Below are 16,518 nucleotides of genomic sequence, written 5' to 3' on the forward strand. Positions count from 1 at the left end.
TGTATTCTCAGGGATGGTGACAACTTTGGTGCAGTGGGCAGGGTGGGTACCCAGTGGCCTCACAACAGGTGGGGCCCAGATCTTGTCTCCCGGCGACCGTCAAGGGGGGCATTCATATCGAGGAGGGGTGGGGGTCACGTTGCTATAACAGAGGATGGAAGATGAGTGCAGACAGCGGATGTGGGTTTGGAGGAGACCAGAGAAGCAGTTTTGGAGGCAGAATTGACAGGATTTAGTTACCAGTTGAATGTTTGACACAGGAAGCAGTGATGGTGTCTTCTAATCTGGGTGAATAGAAACTGAATCCATAAGATGAAAGCCAGAAGGCAAGAAGCAGAAGAAGGTGACGTGGCAGGACAAGGTGAGGGAGGACGATGAAGTGAACGTGGGACCAGGAGAAGAGAGTCACTTCAGGAATGTGTCTAAAACCTCAAATGGAGATTTCAGGGGCATCAGCCCAGAGCTGGTGGCAGAAGCCATGGGAATGGACCCAGGTATTTAGGGAGAGGGAGACTGCGCACATGGAGACGAGGACGGGCCGCAGGGATGGCCCTGGGACGGCATAGTGCGATGGCTGCAGGGAGCGGTCACTCAGCAGAAAGAGGACGGGAACTGGAGAGTGGCCCTCAGAAGACAAACTCCCTGGTACCTGATGTGGCTCCTTGCACCTAGTAGGGTGCTCAGCGCATGTGTGCTGAGTGAGGGACCCATCGGCAGGGCAAACTGCAGCTTGTCTCTAACACCCGGGAAACACCAGACCACGCGAAAGGAGCAAACTTAGGGAGTAGATGTCTGGAAGAACAACGAGTCTTAGCTAAGGTCTGCTACAACCGTGACAGACACACTGGCCTGTCCTGTGTCCACTGGAGACGAGGTAGCACTTTCCATCCAAGGTGTCAGGCAAGCTGTGACAGACTGCCAGCGGTGACAGATACACACGGCATGTGGCAGCCCCACCTGTGGAGTGGAGGGCAATCCTCCCGTGGCAAGGACGAGGGTGGACTGCACTCAGGCCCTGGGGCTTGGGCGACACACACACCTCCCCTAGTGGTCACTGCCCATGGTGTCCTATTGACATTCACAGGCCACACCCATGGGGGCGGGTCCTGCTGCGGGGCTCATCCCAGTAGCTGGGAGCAGGATGCAGAGACATGAATGATTGTGCTGGGGACAGAGGGACATGATGGGCCATCGTGCTGCTCAAGAAAAACTTGAAAAGCAGGAGGAAAAATGCCCAGACTGGAGAGTGTTTGGGCATTGGGAACAGAAGATGACATCACAGCCCGTGAGATTTCCTCTCTTCTAGGGACTAGGAAGGTGAGGTGTCTCCTGCCCCTGATGGTGCTGACGTGGGGGCGTGAGCAAGGAGCCTTCTCCACGTCAGAAGTGAGCAAAGGCAGAGTGCAAAGGGTCAGTGAGGCAGGGGGCATCTGGAAAACGCAGACAGCACCAGATTCCAAGGGCACAGAGTATTATTGGCGTAAATTTAATGTTGAATGTTCATCTTGCAGCCAGAATCAAAACTCAACATATCTTCGTCTGCCACTCTGCTTTTGCTCTTTCTTCGTCATGGGTGACCCTGCTCAGCATCTGGGGGAGGGTTTAGGCAGATCCCACAACGTTTAGGTGTGACTGCTCCAGAAGAGGAATAGCCATCAGCCAAAGATAGATAAGGTGACACGTAGGACTCTGCGTGTCCTGTCTGAGGAGCGGACAGTGTCTTAGCCAGCTCAGGCTGCTCTAACAAAATACCATAGACTTGGGAGCTGAAACGACAGACATTCCTTTCTCACAGTCCTGGAGGCTGGAAGTCCAAGGTCAAGTTCTGGCTGATTCGGTTCCTAGTGAGGGCCTCTTCCTGGCTTGCAGACGGCCGCCTTCTTGTTGAGTCCTCACAGGGGTTGAGGCGGGGAATACGAGAGGGGAGGGAGGGGGAAGGAAGGACGGGCGCTGTGGTCTCTCTTCCTCTTCTAAGGACGCTAATCCCTCCCTGGGGGCCCCATCCTCATGAGCCCATCTAAAACCTAATCACCTCCCGAAGTCCTCACCTCCTAATACCATCACATGCAGGGTTAGGGCTTCAGCCCATGACTTGGGGCTGAGGGGGACACAAACAATCAGTCCACAACAGCACTGTTTTTGCCTGTTTAAGGGAGAACTGCATTAGGTTAGTCCTACGATTTATTGACCATTTCACGAGCCAACCCTTTATTCTAGACACATGAGTTACAGCGTACTTAAGGCACACTTTTTAATTTTAAAGTAGCTTAAGCATATTACTGGAGCGAGTAAGAGCTAAAACACTGAGTGGTGCTACTGACAAATAACTTGGTGTTTCCCCCTAAATGATATGTATGCATATCACTCTCCACACTGAGCAAAACTGGATCTGGCGGGTCAGTCACTGCAGCCGACGTTTCAGATCAAGGGGGGCACTTCGGGGTTATCTTCAAAGTCTGGGTCGTCCTCACTTGGTGTAATTGTGGGTTCAGATCGGACTCTTCTGGGCATGTGTTTTGCCCCCTGCACTATGTTAGCCACATCAGGGAAGGAATGCTTGCTAGGGTCCACTTCTAGTCTCTCAACTTGCTGGCTTCTGCGACAGTGAAAAAGGGAAAAGGCAATTGATATGTCATTTAAAATTAAATTTCAAACAGGTTCAACTCATTCACTCATTTATTCAGCAACCATTGGCAAGTGCTATTCCTGGAACATAGAAACAGAAAAGAAGAGACGGCCCCGGGTTTTAAGCAGCTGAGAGCCTTGGAGAAGCAAGAATCTGACTCTGGGCGTAATAGTCGTAAGGTGCTAAAAAGTGCTACCGGGCTGTGCGAATGCATGGCAGCTGGAGGAGAGGTCACCTGGGCGACTCTGCTCACCTCAAAGCCCACAGGCAGGGTCATCAGAGAATCACTCCCACAGGCCTTCCTCCCGAGTGGAGTTAATCAGGCTCATGGACCCTGCGTGTCAGACAGTCCCACCTGCCGTGGTTTGGCAGGGGCATTTCTGTGCAAATTCAGGTGCATAGCAGAGCTCCGCCCACCAATTTCCCCTCCCACAAAAACCTGCTGCTACTGCTCCCACCTAGTCCTCTCAGCAATGGCTACCGTGAACCGCACACGGAAGGGCCAACGGTTCCCATTATCGTAGTTGTAGACACTCTGGATAATGCAGGCCACTGGGCTGCTTTTCTGGCAATTTCGATTCCAAAAACCTGGAGCTTGGCCCACTCATTGGTATTTATATAGAGTTCCCCCAATGATTCTGATGATCAAATCATTTTGCTATTGCTACACGACTCATTCAGTCAGTTATTCAGCAGATATATATATAGTAAGTGCCTGCTATACTCCAGACACCAGCCATCCCAGGGTCTGTGCAAACAGATGAGTTTCCAGGTGACATCTAATAGGGCAGTACAGTGCTCCGATATAAAATTTTTCCCATTGCCATGTAATTGTCCATTATTGGTTCATTTCTCTACTAGAACGACATCATTGAAGCGGAGGTTTTGTCTTTTTCATCTTGTATCTGTGGCACACAGCCTTACTGAATAAATCCTTGTTGAATACATGAAAAAAATCAGTATACTATTGTTGGAAAATGAAATTCAATAAGACATTATCTGTGACCTAAAGAAAATCACAGTCAGTCTAACCCGGGAGTTCCAAACTGATGTCCTCAGACCAAATTCATGCAGGGGACACGATTGGTCGGTGGGAGGGAGGCTGGCTTCTCTTTGGAAAGTATACACTCTCTGTTGTTCTCACAGCTCGTCACACCCCCGCCCCCTCTGTTCTGTAATCTGCTCAGCCCTTGAAGGCATTTGAGTCTTTGATTTCTCTTAGCATTTTGACTAATCCACTCAGACCTGCTGAAGAAAATGACAAAGTAGACAAAGAGTATAAAGTAGTATATTCTCACTCAGATGGTCCACTATAAACTATGCAGGAAATTACAGTTTTCAAAAGCTGAACGGTACAGTCAGTATTTAATACAGCTGTGCTTTTTAATTACTATGTTCTTATCTAAAAGGCTATGATATCAGTGGCTTAATTAAGGAAATGTCTAAATTCAGCTGTTATAATTATGCTGTCCTTGACTCTGCGGAGAAGCGGCCTATCTCGCTCCCAGGCATCTTTCCGGGGCCAAACCTTCTGGACCTCAATAGTAGCCAGTGAGCAAAGCCTCGATCCAATTTCTTCGGGCCTCGCTGTGAGGGGTCATTTGCATGCAGGACTTTCATTACTCGGGAAGCTCTGGGTAATAAACAGTGGGCAGCGTGGCCTGGGGCAGTGGAGGGTCAGCTAATGCCCCAAATAAAGAGGAGAGGGGCTTTTCTCCCCTGCTGCCTCCTGCCTCAGTGCCAGAAGCCTGAAGTGACAGATATGCCCATTGCTGTCTGTACCCACCCCCTGGCTGTCAGAACCAGAGCTCTAGGATCTAGTAAGAAAGGCTGGAAGACGCAGTGAATGTGTTTATTACCACGGAAGGAAACAAAACAACAACAACAAAGTCTTACTAGGCGTAAAACACATCAAAGATTGCTTCCTTCTACTGAAGGACATAAGAACTTTCTTCCAGTAATATGGTGGGCTGGCATATTCGAGCCCAAGACTCCCACCTCTAGCTGAAAACTTTCTTGAGATCATTAAGGATGTCATAAGATAATAAGGAACTACCAGGTCAAAATTCAGTGAATGGAGAAACGCAGAGAAGGAAGTGGATCCTGAAGCCCCCCATGCCCTGAGGGAATTTGCTGAGCCCCTAAAATTGTGCTTTGCTGACCGTATGGAGTGTGGGGACAGAGGACAAGGCCCTGAGCATGCCAGGGGGACAGGCTAACAGGACACCCTCTCCCCATTAAGGGCGCGGTCTCACATGAGAATGAATCAGATGTAAGCCAACTCTGCCCACCTCCCCAGGAGGCTGTGAGGACAGTTGCCCCCGTGGGACAGAGAGCTGAATCGTCACAAGCTGGTGCTTCAGTAAGTTTCATGGCTGGTAGTTAAAAATCCTCAGTCTTGAATTTGGAGTGAAGTGGTCCCAACTTGGCAGTGTCCTTGGAGTCTGCCCCAACGCACGTGCCAAGGCTCTCTGGCCGAGCATCTCCCAGATCTCTGAAAAGGCCCCAAACTACTTTCTAAGACAACAGAGCAGCTCACAGTTAAAAAATAAACAAGCAATCAAGGAAAGAGCGTACTCTACGTGAGAACCATCAGAAGCAACAGAAGTAGAAACATAACAACTTCAGATACTGGCTATGAAAGCATGAATGACAAAACCACTACACTTACTATGGTTAAATAAAATGTTTCAGACTTAATAGTAAAATGCTGAGAGCTTTCCCTCTGGGATTGGCAGTAACACCAAGGTGCCTGCGACCACCCTCTATTCAACACTGTCCTGCAGTCTCCCTATGTAGTAAGGCATGAAGAAGAAATAAAAGACACATTAGGAACAAAGCAAGCCATCATTCTTGGCAGATACATGAAAATCCAAAAGGAGTAACAGGCTAATAAATTAATAAAATTATAAGAGAGATAAGCAAGGTTGCCAGGTACAAAATTAAACACAAAGTAAATTACATACTGGTGATGGTTGCATAATATTGTGAATATACTAAATGCCAGAGTTGTATACTTTTCAGTGGCTAAAATGGTGAATTTTATATTATGGGTATTTTACCGCAATTAAAAAATCGCAAATCTAGATACCATCAAGAAACAAAAAATAATACATATTTATGATAGCATGAAAAATATCACATACTTAAAAACCAATAAAACATGGATACAGCTATGGAAAATGTATCAACTTTTACTGAGAGATACCAAATAAGACTAAAAAAGAGATGCCAATATTATAATCTTGTTCTCCCTAAATTGTTCTATGCATCCAATAGAATCCAAACAAAATCCCAATACGCTGTGCACGTGGAGGGAGCAGTGTGTGTGTGTGTGTGTGTGTGTGTGTGTGTGTGTGTGTGTGTGTTGTGTGTGTGTGTTAGAGAGAGAGACAGAGAGAGAGAGAGAGAGAGAGAGACAGAGACAGAGAGAAAGACAGAGAGACAGAGACATGACAAGTTGTTTCTAAAACTTATAGAGAAACACAAAGGGCCAAGAACAGCCAACTCTTCAGGAAGTTGAGCAGACTTTCCCTACTGGTTATAAAATTACTATAAAACTATGGCAATTAAGGAAATGGAACAGAACAGAGTCCAGAAACAGACCTATACATATGTTGACACCTGACCTATGACAGAGGTGGCCTGATTGATCATTGCAGAAAGTATAATCTTGATAACAAGAGACATCGGGACAATAAGGTGTCCACATGGGAAAAAATTAAGCTGTCATATCTTAACAAACCTGCCCACCTTAAACAAAAATCAATTCCTCGTGGATTATACCTAAATGTGAAAGGCAAAACTACAAAGACTTAACATATGGTGGTACCTTTCTGACCTCAAAGTCGAATAGGTTTTCTAAAACAAGAATAAGAAAGCAATACCCATTTAAAAGTTTAATAATTTTGATTGCTTTAAGAATATGATCTTCTGTTTATTAAAAGATACCATTAAGTGACTTCTGGTTTCTGAAGAAAACTACAAAACTCTGATGAAGGACATCAAAGAAGAACTAAATAAATGGGGAGACATCCCATGTTTATGGGTAGAAAGATTCAATATTGTCAAGATGTCAGATCTTCTCAAATTTATCTATACAGTCAATGCAATCCCAATCAAAATCCCAGTAAGTTATTTGGTGGATAATGACAAACTGATTGTAAAGTTTATATGGAGAGGCAAAAAAGACTCAGAATGGCCAGCACAATATTGGAGAAGAAGAACAAAGCTGGAGGACTGTTACTCAAAGACTTACTATAAACTGACAGTAATCAAGACAGTGTGTGGTACTGGCAAAAGAATAAAAAAAAATAGATAAATGGAACAGAAGAGAGCCCAGAAATAGACCTCCATAAATATAGTCAACTGATCATTGACATAGGAGCAAAGACAGCACAATGGAGCAAAGATAGTCTCTAACAAATGGTACTGGAAGTACTGGACTTCCACATCCAAAAACAAAAAAAAAAATCTAGACACAGACCTTACAATCTTCACAAAATTAACTCAAAATGGATCATTGACCTAAACCCAAAATGCAAAACTATAAAACTCCTAGAAGGTAACATGGGGGAAAAAAACCCTAGAAAACCTTGGGTATGGTGATGATACACCAAAGGCATGATCCTTGAAAGAAATAATTGACAAGTTGGACGTTGTCAAAATGAAAAACTTCTGCTCTATGAAAGATAATTTTGGGAAAATGACAAGACAAGCCACAGATTGGGAGAAAATATTTACAAAAGACATCTGATAAAAAACTATTACCCCAAATATACAAAGGACTCTTAAAACTCAACAATAGGAAAACAAACGTGATTGAACCATAGGCCAAAGACCTTTCACAGACACCTCACCAGTTAGATGTGCAGTTGGCAAGAAGTGTATGAAAATATGCTTCAGACTATGTCATCAGGGAAATGCAAATTGAAACACCGAGATCCCACTACAGAAAAGAACGGCCAAAATCCCAACACCGACAACAGCAAGTGCTGACAAGGATGTGGAGCAACAGGAACTCTCAGACCTTATTGGCGGGGATTAAAAACGGTACAGCCACTTTGCAATACTGTCCGGCACTGTCCTATGTAACAAAACATACTCTCACCATATGACCCAGCAATCACACTCCTTGCTATTGACCCAAAGGGGTTGAAAACATACCCACATAAAAACCTGCACACAATGTTTATAGCAGCTTTACTCATGATTGCCACAAACAAGAAGCAAGCAGGATGTCCTCCGCAGGTAAGTGGATAAATAGACTGGTGCATTCAGGCAATGGAATACTGTTCAGTGCCTAAAAAAGGCACTCTCAAGCCATGAGAAGACATGGAGGAGCCTTAAATGCATGTCACTAAGTGAAAGAAGCCAATCTGAAAAGGTTACATACTGTGTGATTCCAATTGTTATCACATTTTGGAAAAGGCGAAACGATGGTGACAGTAAATAGATCAATAGTTACCAGGGGTTGAGGGAGCGAAGGATGAACAGGCAGAGCACAGAGGAGTTTTAGGGCAGTGAGGCTATTCTGTGTGATACCATGATGGTGGGTACATGTCATTATACGTTTGTCCAAACCCAGAGAATGAATGACCCCAAGTTTGAACCCGAATGTAAACTCTGGACTTTGGGTGACAATGATGTGTCCGTGTAGGGTCATCATTGTAACAAATGTACCACTCAGATGGGGGACGTTGGCCATGGGGGAGGCTGTGCGTGAATGGGGGCCGTGGGTGTATGGGAAATCTCTGTGCCTTCTGCTCAATGTTGCTGTGAACCTAAGACTGCTCTAGAGAAGAAAATCTGTTAAAAAAAAAACCACAAAAGTTACCATGAAGAGAGTAAGAAGGCAAGCCCAAGGGTGGACCACGTTTTATAATCCTGGTTCCACCACTCACTTAGCAACTTTGTGATCTTGGGCAGAGTAATGCCTCTGATCTTCAGTACATTAAGAATATCAGGATTTCTTTTGTAGTTATTGTGAATACTAAAGATAAGACGATGCACAGCATCCTACAACATTGAGTGCAGGGAAGGCACTCAATACTCAACAGATCCATTTTTGAGGAAGTCGGGTGTCATCGTGTACAGTGCCACTGGATCACAAGAGGTTGCTGAATCTGTTACCTCCCCGCAAAACGTGACCCATCCAGTGTTGATGAACAAAACCCTCCTCCACGTGTTCTTCTGCTTCCATCCACTCGGCCTCCACAGCGCGAGGAAAGGACCACTCTGGCTGTGACAGGCTCGAGGGGCCCGTCCCGCCCTCCCAGCGTACTGGTGCATCTGTAGTCCTTCTTCCCCTTAAACTACGACCTGCCTGACCTCATTTCTGCGTGCAGCCTTAGCGGGCAGCTGTTTGGCTAACGGGTTTGCCCAGCCAGAGGCTGAGGTCATGTGGATAACGAAGTTTGTCAACGATGCGGGAGCACCACAAATAACCTTCACATAGATATACTATGGATGGTTGTGAGGTGATCATTTCTCAGGAGTAATGATGAAAAAGAAAGGCTTCTCGAAAATAACATGAGAGGTATTACTAGGAAGCATGGTGCGAAGACATCCCTAGTCATCACATGTAATCACAGTGATGGTAGTTTTCCTGGGGTCCGCAAGCTCCCAACTGTTTGGCTTCCCATCCCCACAGTTCCTCCCAAATTAGATTCAGACTCTTTACATGTGCTGATGCTGGTGGGGGTTAATTATGACCATGAATATTCATGATGACTGTATATTACACATGTATCTGGAATGGAAATCACTAAGCTAGGAAATACATGAGTGGACTTCCAAGGTTAAAAACAGCTCCTTACTTTGCAGTAGGAATTCAATTCCGTACCTGTTCAAACCAATCCTACGTTTGAAAATCCCTACCAAACTTCAACAGTTGTCTTTGAATATACAGATGCCCGATGGCTTGTATTATGCAAGACATAAATATAGCTCTTGTTCAGGTATTTTTATAATGATAATTCTAGCACATACATTTGTATCACAAAGATAGTTTGCCTTGGTTCAAAATAGATTTTGCCATCTGGATGGTTGAGAGTCTGGAAATCATGACAAGTGGAAGGAAAGCTTGAACGAACATTCTAAGGAAGAATTGAGAAATAACGAGAGCTTTGTCTAAAATACCGTAAGGAATGTCAGTGCTTACGGGAGGTGGGCTGTGTTCTGAGGGTCTCAGGGGGCAGAGCTAGAATCTTCAGTTAGGAATCAAGAGAGACTTCCTGACATTGGGAAATACTCAGAATGGGGTGACTATTCTCTCAAGAGGGTGATGACCCTCGTAGAAAAGAAGCTTAAGCAAAGGCTCAGTGATGACCTATGATTAGGAGGTTGACAGGAGGGCATGTGATGGGGCCCCTTGGCCCTTGACGCCTTGAGAGTTTTAGAATCTATGAAGTGACAGGTGGGTCATAAAAGGGACGCAGTGTGAGCAGCATTACAAGCAGGGCTCAGCAGTTTTGTCCCAACGTGTCATGGCTACACGACCTTCGAACATTCTACACTTCTCTCTCCCTCGGTTTCCCCATCTGTGAACAGAGGGTAAAACAGTGTGTGGGTTAAATGTGTTACTATGGAGAACGTACACAGAAGAACGACTGACACAACACAAGTGACCAGGAAATGTCATTCGTGCTGATAACTCTTGTTATCATGATCAAGAAGGTGGGACCCGTGTGTACACAGATTTGTCTTGTAGGGATCAAGAGCCCTGCAAATCGAGAGTCTTAGTTTTGGGAACAAACATTAACATTCATGGTCGCCATCATTTCAAAACTTGAAATAATTATATCTTTTTGGGAAGTGCATTCCAGCCACCAAATGACAATGAAGAGAACAATATAAAGCGAAAGACAGATGGGGGAGGTGGTACCTTTTGTTTGTTTGCTCCATGCTGCTGTCCGACGTACTTTTCATAGGCTTGGATGCTCGTTGGCCACCTGTGATTACTTCTCCTACCTAAAACAAAAACGCAGCACGCGTTAAGTGGTATATTACTCTCTGGTATGTCTTCAAAAATTCTATATATATACATATATACACATACATATGTATGTATGTGTGTATATATATATATGTATAATATAGTGCTAAAATGTTTTAATTCTAATTTTCACCACATAGTCCATGGCAGAGACAAACTTGAAGCCACTCTACGTGGTGCGAGAAGGTTAGATCACAAATTGCGCTTGTTCACAATAGCCTTGGTAAAGCCACGATTTATCATTTGACTGCCAAGGGCCGGGCCGGGGGAGGTGGTGAATGAATTCATTTGCCAATGAATTTCCTAAGAGCCAGCAACACGCCAGGCACTTTTTAGGGTGTTGGGGATACAGATGTGATGGGGACGCTCACTGCTTTTGAGGAGCCCCCAGGGAATGTGCTGTGGAGGAAAGCCCTCTGAGCTGGGAGCTACGGGAGCCTGCTCTCCAATTCTGTAAAATGAAGGCATTAGATAAGATCTCGAAGGTCCCTCCTTGGTCTGAAAAGCATCTTTCATTCTTACACGTCTTTTAAACGAAATAAGCTCAGGGCTAGGCCTGTGAGGTCTCAATAAATGAAACCGATTGATTCAATTCAACCAACATCCAGGCTGGATTATTTCAGACCTGGTACTTTCCCTTAGGAAGCTGCAACATGGAAGCGTGTGGGGGAGGAAGAGAACAAGGAGGGTACATGCCTATGATGCTAGCTGGTATGTTACATACTTTACTTATTTAACCCCCCACCTCCCAATATTCCTATGAGATGGGCATTACTTGCAAGTGAAAAGAAGGAATTTTAAAACTCCTCATGTTGCCTTGGCTCACTGACCAAGGTGGGGGCTTCTGCTCTTTCATTGCAAGGGAGAGAGATCGGGAGTGGCTGTACTTTCCTCTCTCCGCCCCATCAGCTCCTCCTCTTTGGTGAGAGGGTGCCTCATTACTGCTTGCCTGCCCCCAAGAGGACTGACCCTTCCTCTGCCCTGCCTGAGACTGGACGTGTTTCACAGCAGTGATCAGACCCATACGCCTGATTACGGACAAAGACCAGGCTTGGGCTTTGCCGGCCCAGTCACCGCCCCTGTTCCCATCTGCTGGCTCAGGCAAGCACGCCGAACTGGCCATCTGTATTGGGGAGGGAGTTAGGAGGCCCCACTTGGCCTCAATCTCAAAGCAGATTGTCTGATCCAGTCTTTATGAGACCTTTGCCTCGCAGTCTGGGCACTTCATCAAATGGATAGATAATCCCCCGTTTCACTAGCCATTCTTGGTTGTGTGCTCCCCAGGTCAGAACCCCCAAAGCCCAGCCCATTATTTATCCCACGTGCGCTTCAGTAAATGACCGATGAAGGAACAAACGAAGGAATGCGTCCTAGTCTGGAAGACTGTAGTATTCAACTGGTGTGTGTGGGGGGGTGAGTGCTCTTACGGCTCAGCACCCCACCATGGCAATCCTTCTACTATGCAGTGGTACAAGGACCAGTGTTTTCGGATAGCGAACGTGTGTATTTTTCTATCATATTTAAAAAAAATTCAATCTGAGTACGTCTGTGTGCTTTAGTTCAGCTCCCGACCCCGAAGAACAGGAATACAGGTTTGCCTTCCCTTTGCCATAGACCGCAAAGAAAGGCCTGTGTGCAATGCAGAAAGGAAGGTCTTATCTACCACCTCTTCTACATGTGTATCGAGCAGCAACTGGGAAAAATACCTGTAAGCATCACAAATGGTTTGTGCCATGGCCAGACGTTTACTTAGACTCCAGAAGAAGAAGAAAAAAACAAAAAACAATGAATACTGCAGGTACTAAAGACGACATATTTCAAGTCTGGAAGAGTTTGTTCAAAATGTTTTCAAAGGGGTACAGCCTGCATAACAAAAACCTTGGGGAGACTACTACGGAAGAATCAGCAAGTAAAGACACCAATGCTACGTTTACCGGAGAATTAAAGACAGTAATGCATGGGAAGGCTCAGCCAACATAGCAGGTTTTTATTACCTTCATCAAATACAGTTTATTTTGGAGGAGGCTAAGTCTAAAACGTTTTATTTGTTATGTTTTAAAATATACTTCATGCCATAAGTTTATTGTTTCGCCATTAATTTCTCGCTGGCCAATGATGTTACGTTTTTGGACATTACTGTGGCAGCGTATAGATGATTACACTATTTAAACATGAAAACTTGAACTGGTTTTCTTGCTTGTCTCTCACTGAACTAGTCCAATGAATACAAATACTGCCCCCACCTCTCTGGCCTAGCCTGAAGGAAATGGAAATACTTTTCAGTTGTTATTGATTTCCGTGCTGGTTTATTAAGCCATATGAATGTCAAATGTGAAAGAAGGATGGAATTTTGGGGAGACCAAACCGAGATGCGTCCACATGGAGGGGAGTGGACAGAGGTCACTGCGGTAATGAGAAGTGGCACCACCCTCTCGCAGGGTCTCAGGGGGCAGCGGGACCTCTGAGACATGGGCCTGCATGGTATGTGTGGAGCAGCCCTGTCCACGAGAATGTCCTGCGACGAGGGAAATGTTCTGCGCTGTCCAACATGGCTACTGAGCATTAGAAATGTAGTTGGTGCAGCTGAGACACTGAAATTGCATTTAATTTTAAGTCATTTTAATTTGTGTTGACCAAGCCAGAGAGCCGGAAATGTGACCAGAGTGAGCCCCAAACCCCTGCGTGGGCTGCCCGACTCTTCTTCGGGAGTGAAGGACATCCCATCCATACCAGTTACTCCTAATGCATTTGTCCTCCTTGACCGCGTGGCCTTTTCCGTTCTGGAACTCGCTGCTCCTTCCCTGACGTGCCTGGGACCTGGAGCCTACGTGTCCTAATCTCTCTGTTCAGTGGGGGATCTAAGGCTGCTCCCAGCCCTTCAGGACAAGTCTGAAGAACCCCGTCTGCCCAGAGCTGGATGAGGAGACAGCTGAGGCGTCTGCCGGGCCTGCATCACAGCTCAGCTTCTAGTGCCTTCCTTCCCTCCCTCAACCTTCATCCCTAGGCCACTCCCTAACGAATATTTTGCATGTTCATCTGCATCTCAGAATCTGCTTCCCAGGGAGAAGAAGAACCTTAGCACCTTTAAAAAATTTTTTTTTAATATTTTAATTACCTTAATGAGGCCAATGTTAGTTAAAATTTGTTAAAATATCGACTTGAAGAAAAAAGCCCTTGAGCCCAAAGTACCAGTTTTGTATTGCTTCATGTTGTCAATGCACTAAAGAGAACGGGAACATAGGCATAATTAGAGTCTAAAAACACCCCCTTTCTAACACTTATTTGTCACATAATAAGCTCAGACAAAGATTCTCTGTGTTGATGGAAATGCAAATAGAATCACAAATTTGGAACTTTCTTCACAGAGAATTTGCTGTGCACCAGAATCTAAATGTGTTTCTTATTTTCAAAAGATATTTTCAGCTCAGTGAGTTTCAAAGTTTCTCTTAAGTTGAAAAGTTAGGAGGAATTAAGAAATTAGCAGTAAGAAAAATATTAGTAGATTGGTACAAAAGTAATTGCGGTTTCATAGGTTAAAAATAATTGTAAAAACCGCAATTAGTTTTGCAGCAGCCTAATAACACCCAACATTCGCATTAACAGCAGGTAAAACCCTTGTGACAAGAGATCTCATTTTCCCAAGCAGAGGGCCATAGTTTCAGCCTTCCGAGGCATGGAGATACCGACCTACTACACTTGCCACTCTTCCTCAAAGAAGTGAAGTTCATTAACGTCAAGCATCTTGTTCATTTGTGCTAAGCGTGTTGAGGGATGCCTAATGGAAACGTTGTAAGGACCAAAATATGGTTAATAAATGAGATACTGTGGGACTAATGGTTTCCTGAATCCATAGAGAGAAATGTAAGCAACTACGTGAAAATTCAATTGTGGGGCAGGCATTAAGGGACAAATTAACGCTGTAATGACAGGCAGCATTATTTTAACTTTTATGGAGTGCTGCAGTTGAAAGCTGGAAATGAACATGGAGGCCATAATCAAATCCACTTCGCTACAGAATGCAACAGTCCCCTCTGAGGCTTTCCTGATAGACAGCTGTCCAGCCTTTGCTTAAAGAGCACCCCGCGCTGGCCGGGGTCTCAGGCAGTACCCTGAGCGGAGACAATCTACACTTACTTTAACAACATATATGTGGTTGCTTCGACAACTATAAAAGTTCCAAATACAAGAAACCTGGATTATGTGAGCCTAGTAAAACTACAGTAAACAGATGCAAGGGAGGGAGACCTAGTTCTCAGGCTTTTGTTTAGGTTGAACCATAGAAACGACCAATATCTGACTATTTTTGACCGATGAAATCCTGATTTTCCCATAGTTCTACTTAACAGTTATTTACATGAAGTTAAATAAGAATGAACAATCAGTCACGCCATTTCAGATGAAGATTTATTGGTGGCCAATTAAAAGAGTAAAGGGACAAAGAAAATGAAATATAATCAGAGACACTTGTTGAGAAAGAAAATATAAAACAATCAACCTTTTAACTTTTTCCTGCAAATTTATCTTAAATAAAAGTATTCACGCAAATCGGAAGGAAATTTCTCCTCTTAGGTTTTTACCTCGTATCATAGTTTCAACTGTTAGTTAAAGCCATTAAATCTGTTCAAAGAAGTATTTACTGAGCATGGACGCTATGCCAAGCACAGGGCTAAGTGGCAGATAGATTAAAAAACTGTCCCCGATTATCTCATGAGGGATAAAGACGCATAAGCAATTAAAATACTTTGAAGTGCAATTGATAGATATATGCATGGACTATTACGGACGCCCAAGGAAGGGACACATCCTGGGTGGAACAAGGACCAAAGAAGGCTAACTGCAGGACCAAAGAAGGGCGTGAGGTTCCATGTGAATTTTAAAAAATAGGTAGGGATTTCCCAGAAGATAGAGGTCATGCAGGGGATGAAGAACATTCCAGGGCAAGAAAAAAGCATGAACAAAAATGGGAAAGTAAATGACCACATAAGCTAGCGGAGGATATTAGGCAGATAATCGCTGGAGATAAGGCTGAAGAGTTCCCTAGGCAAAAGTCAGCTCTTGGGAGACTTCATTTTAAGGCACTTGGACTTCGCACAAGAGGTGATGGGATCCTTTGCAGTACTTCCCCTCCCCCCCGCCTCCCCTCCAATGATAATTATTCATTCATCTCAGTTGAAAGAGCAATATTGTAAATGTTCTTTCTTATTTTCACTAGCCAACATGTGTGATGTTAACAAAAATACTACGTCCAGTGGAGGGATGGCTTTTGAAAGAAGTATTTCTTTCCTCGCTAGATAAAAATACACTTTTCTTTCATTTTAGACTATGATAGTCAGGTTTCTGCAGCCGCCCCCACCTCCCCAGCCAGCTCTACTCTGCAAATACTAATGACATACAATCCTGTTGGGAAAATGTATAAAAGTGTGCAATGGCCATCAACTTGATTGTAAGAATACTCTCGTGGAAATTGCTGGCTAATTAACTATTCTGGGCTTCGGTCTGCCTATAGACTACAGATATGTCCACCTTTTTCTAGTTTCCTACAATTCATTTTGGACTTTGCATTCAAGGTCATGTAGTACTTATCCATCCTCTTAAAAGGGGCCATTTGCATGCAGTACAATCCATTAAGCACAATTTCCCCAAAGAACACGAAAGTTAAATGGATATTGTCCTTAAAAAGAATTTAATATTAACAACTGACTTTTATACTCTTCAGTCCAGGTCTCTGTGGTATTTTAAAGAGGGTATGGCATCGCATCCTAACTCATAATATCAGTACTGAGCTTGTTTACCATCATATCCCAATTTTATTTGTTGCTTTACTCGACATTTTATGCTCAGTTATATTTCTATGGACTTATAATTAAATGTAATTTCTCTCTATTTTTTCTTTTCA

The 16,518-nt window shown here is 44.3% G+C and overlaps 1 protein-coding gene across 1 annotated transcript in view; it reads right to left on the reverse strand.

The window, feature by feature from the left end:
- Positions 1-1,174: 1,174 nt before the first annotated feature.
- DNAAF11 (dynein axonemal assembly factor 11) overlaps positions 1,175-16,518 on the reverse strand; it is a 55,689-nt gene continuing 40,345 nt past the window's right edge. Inside the window, exons 11-12 of the mRNA XM_033125762.1 lie at positions 10,512-10,597; positions 1,175-2,596 (exon numbers count right to left, since the gene is read on the reverse strand). Of these exons, the coding sequence (XP_032981653.1) occupies positions 2,419-2,596; positions 10,512-10,597 (264 nt within the window). The 3' untranslated portion in view covers positions 1,175-2,418. The remainder of the gene's footprint in view (positions 2,597-10,511; positions 10,598-16,518) is intronic.

This window comes from Rhinolophus ferrumequinum, chromosome 14 (genome assembly GCF_004115265.2).
Source record: "Rhinolophus ferrumequinum isolate MPI-CBG mRhiFer1 chromosome 14, mRhiFer1_v1.p, whole genome shotgun sequence".
NCBI lineage: Eukaryota > Metazoa > Chordata > Mammalia > Chiroptera > Rhinolophidae > Rhinolophus > Rhinolophus ferrumequinum.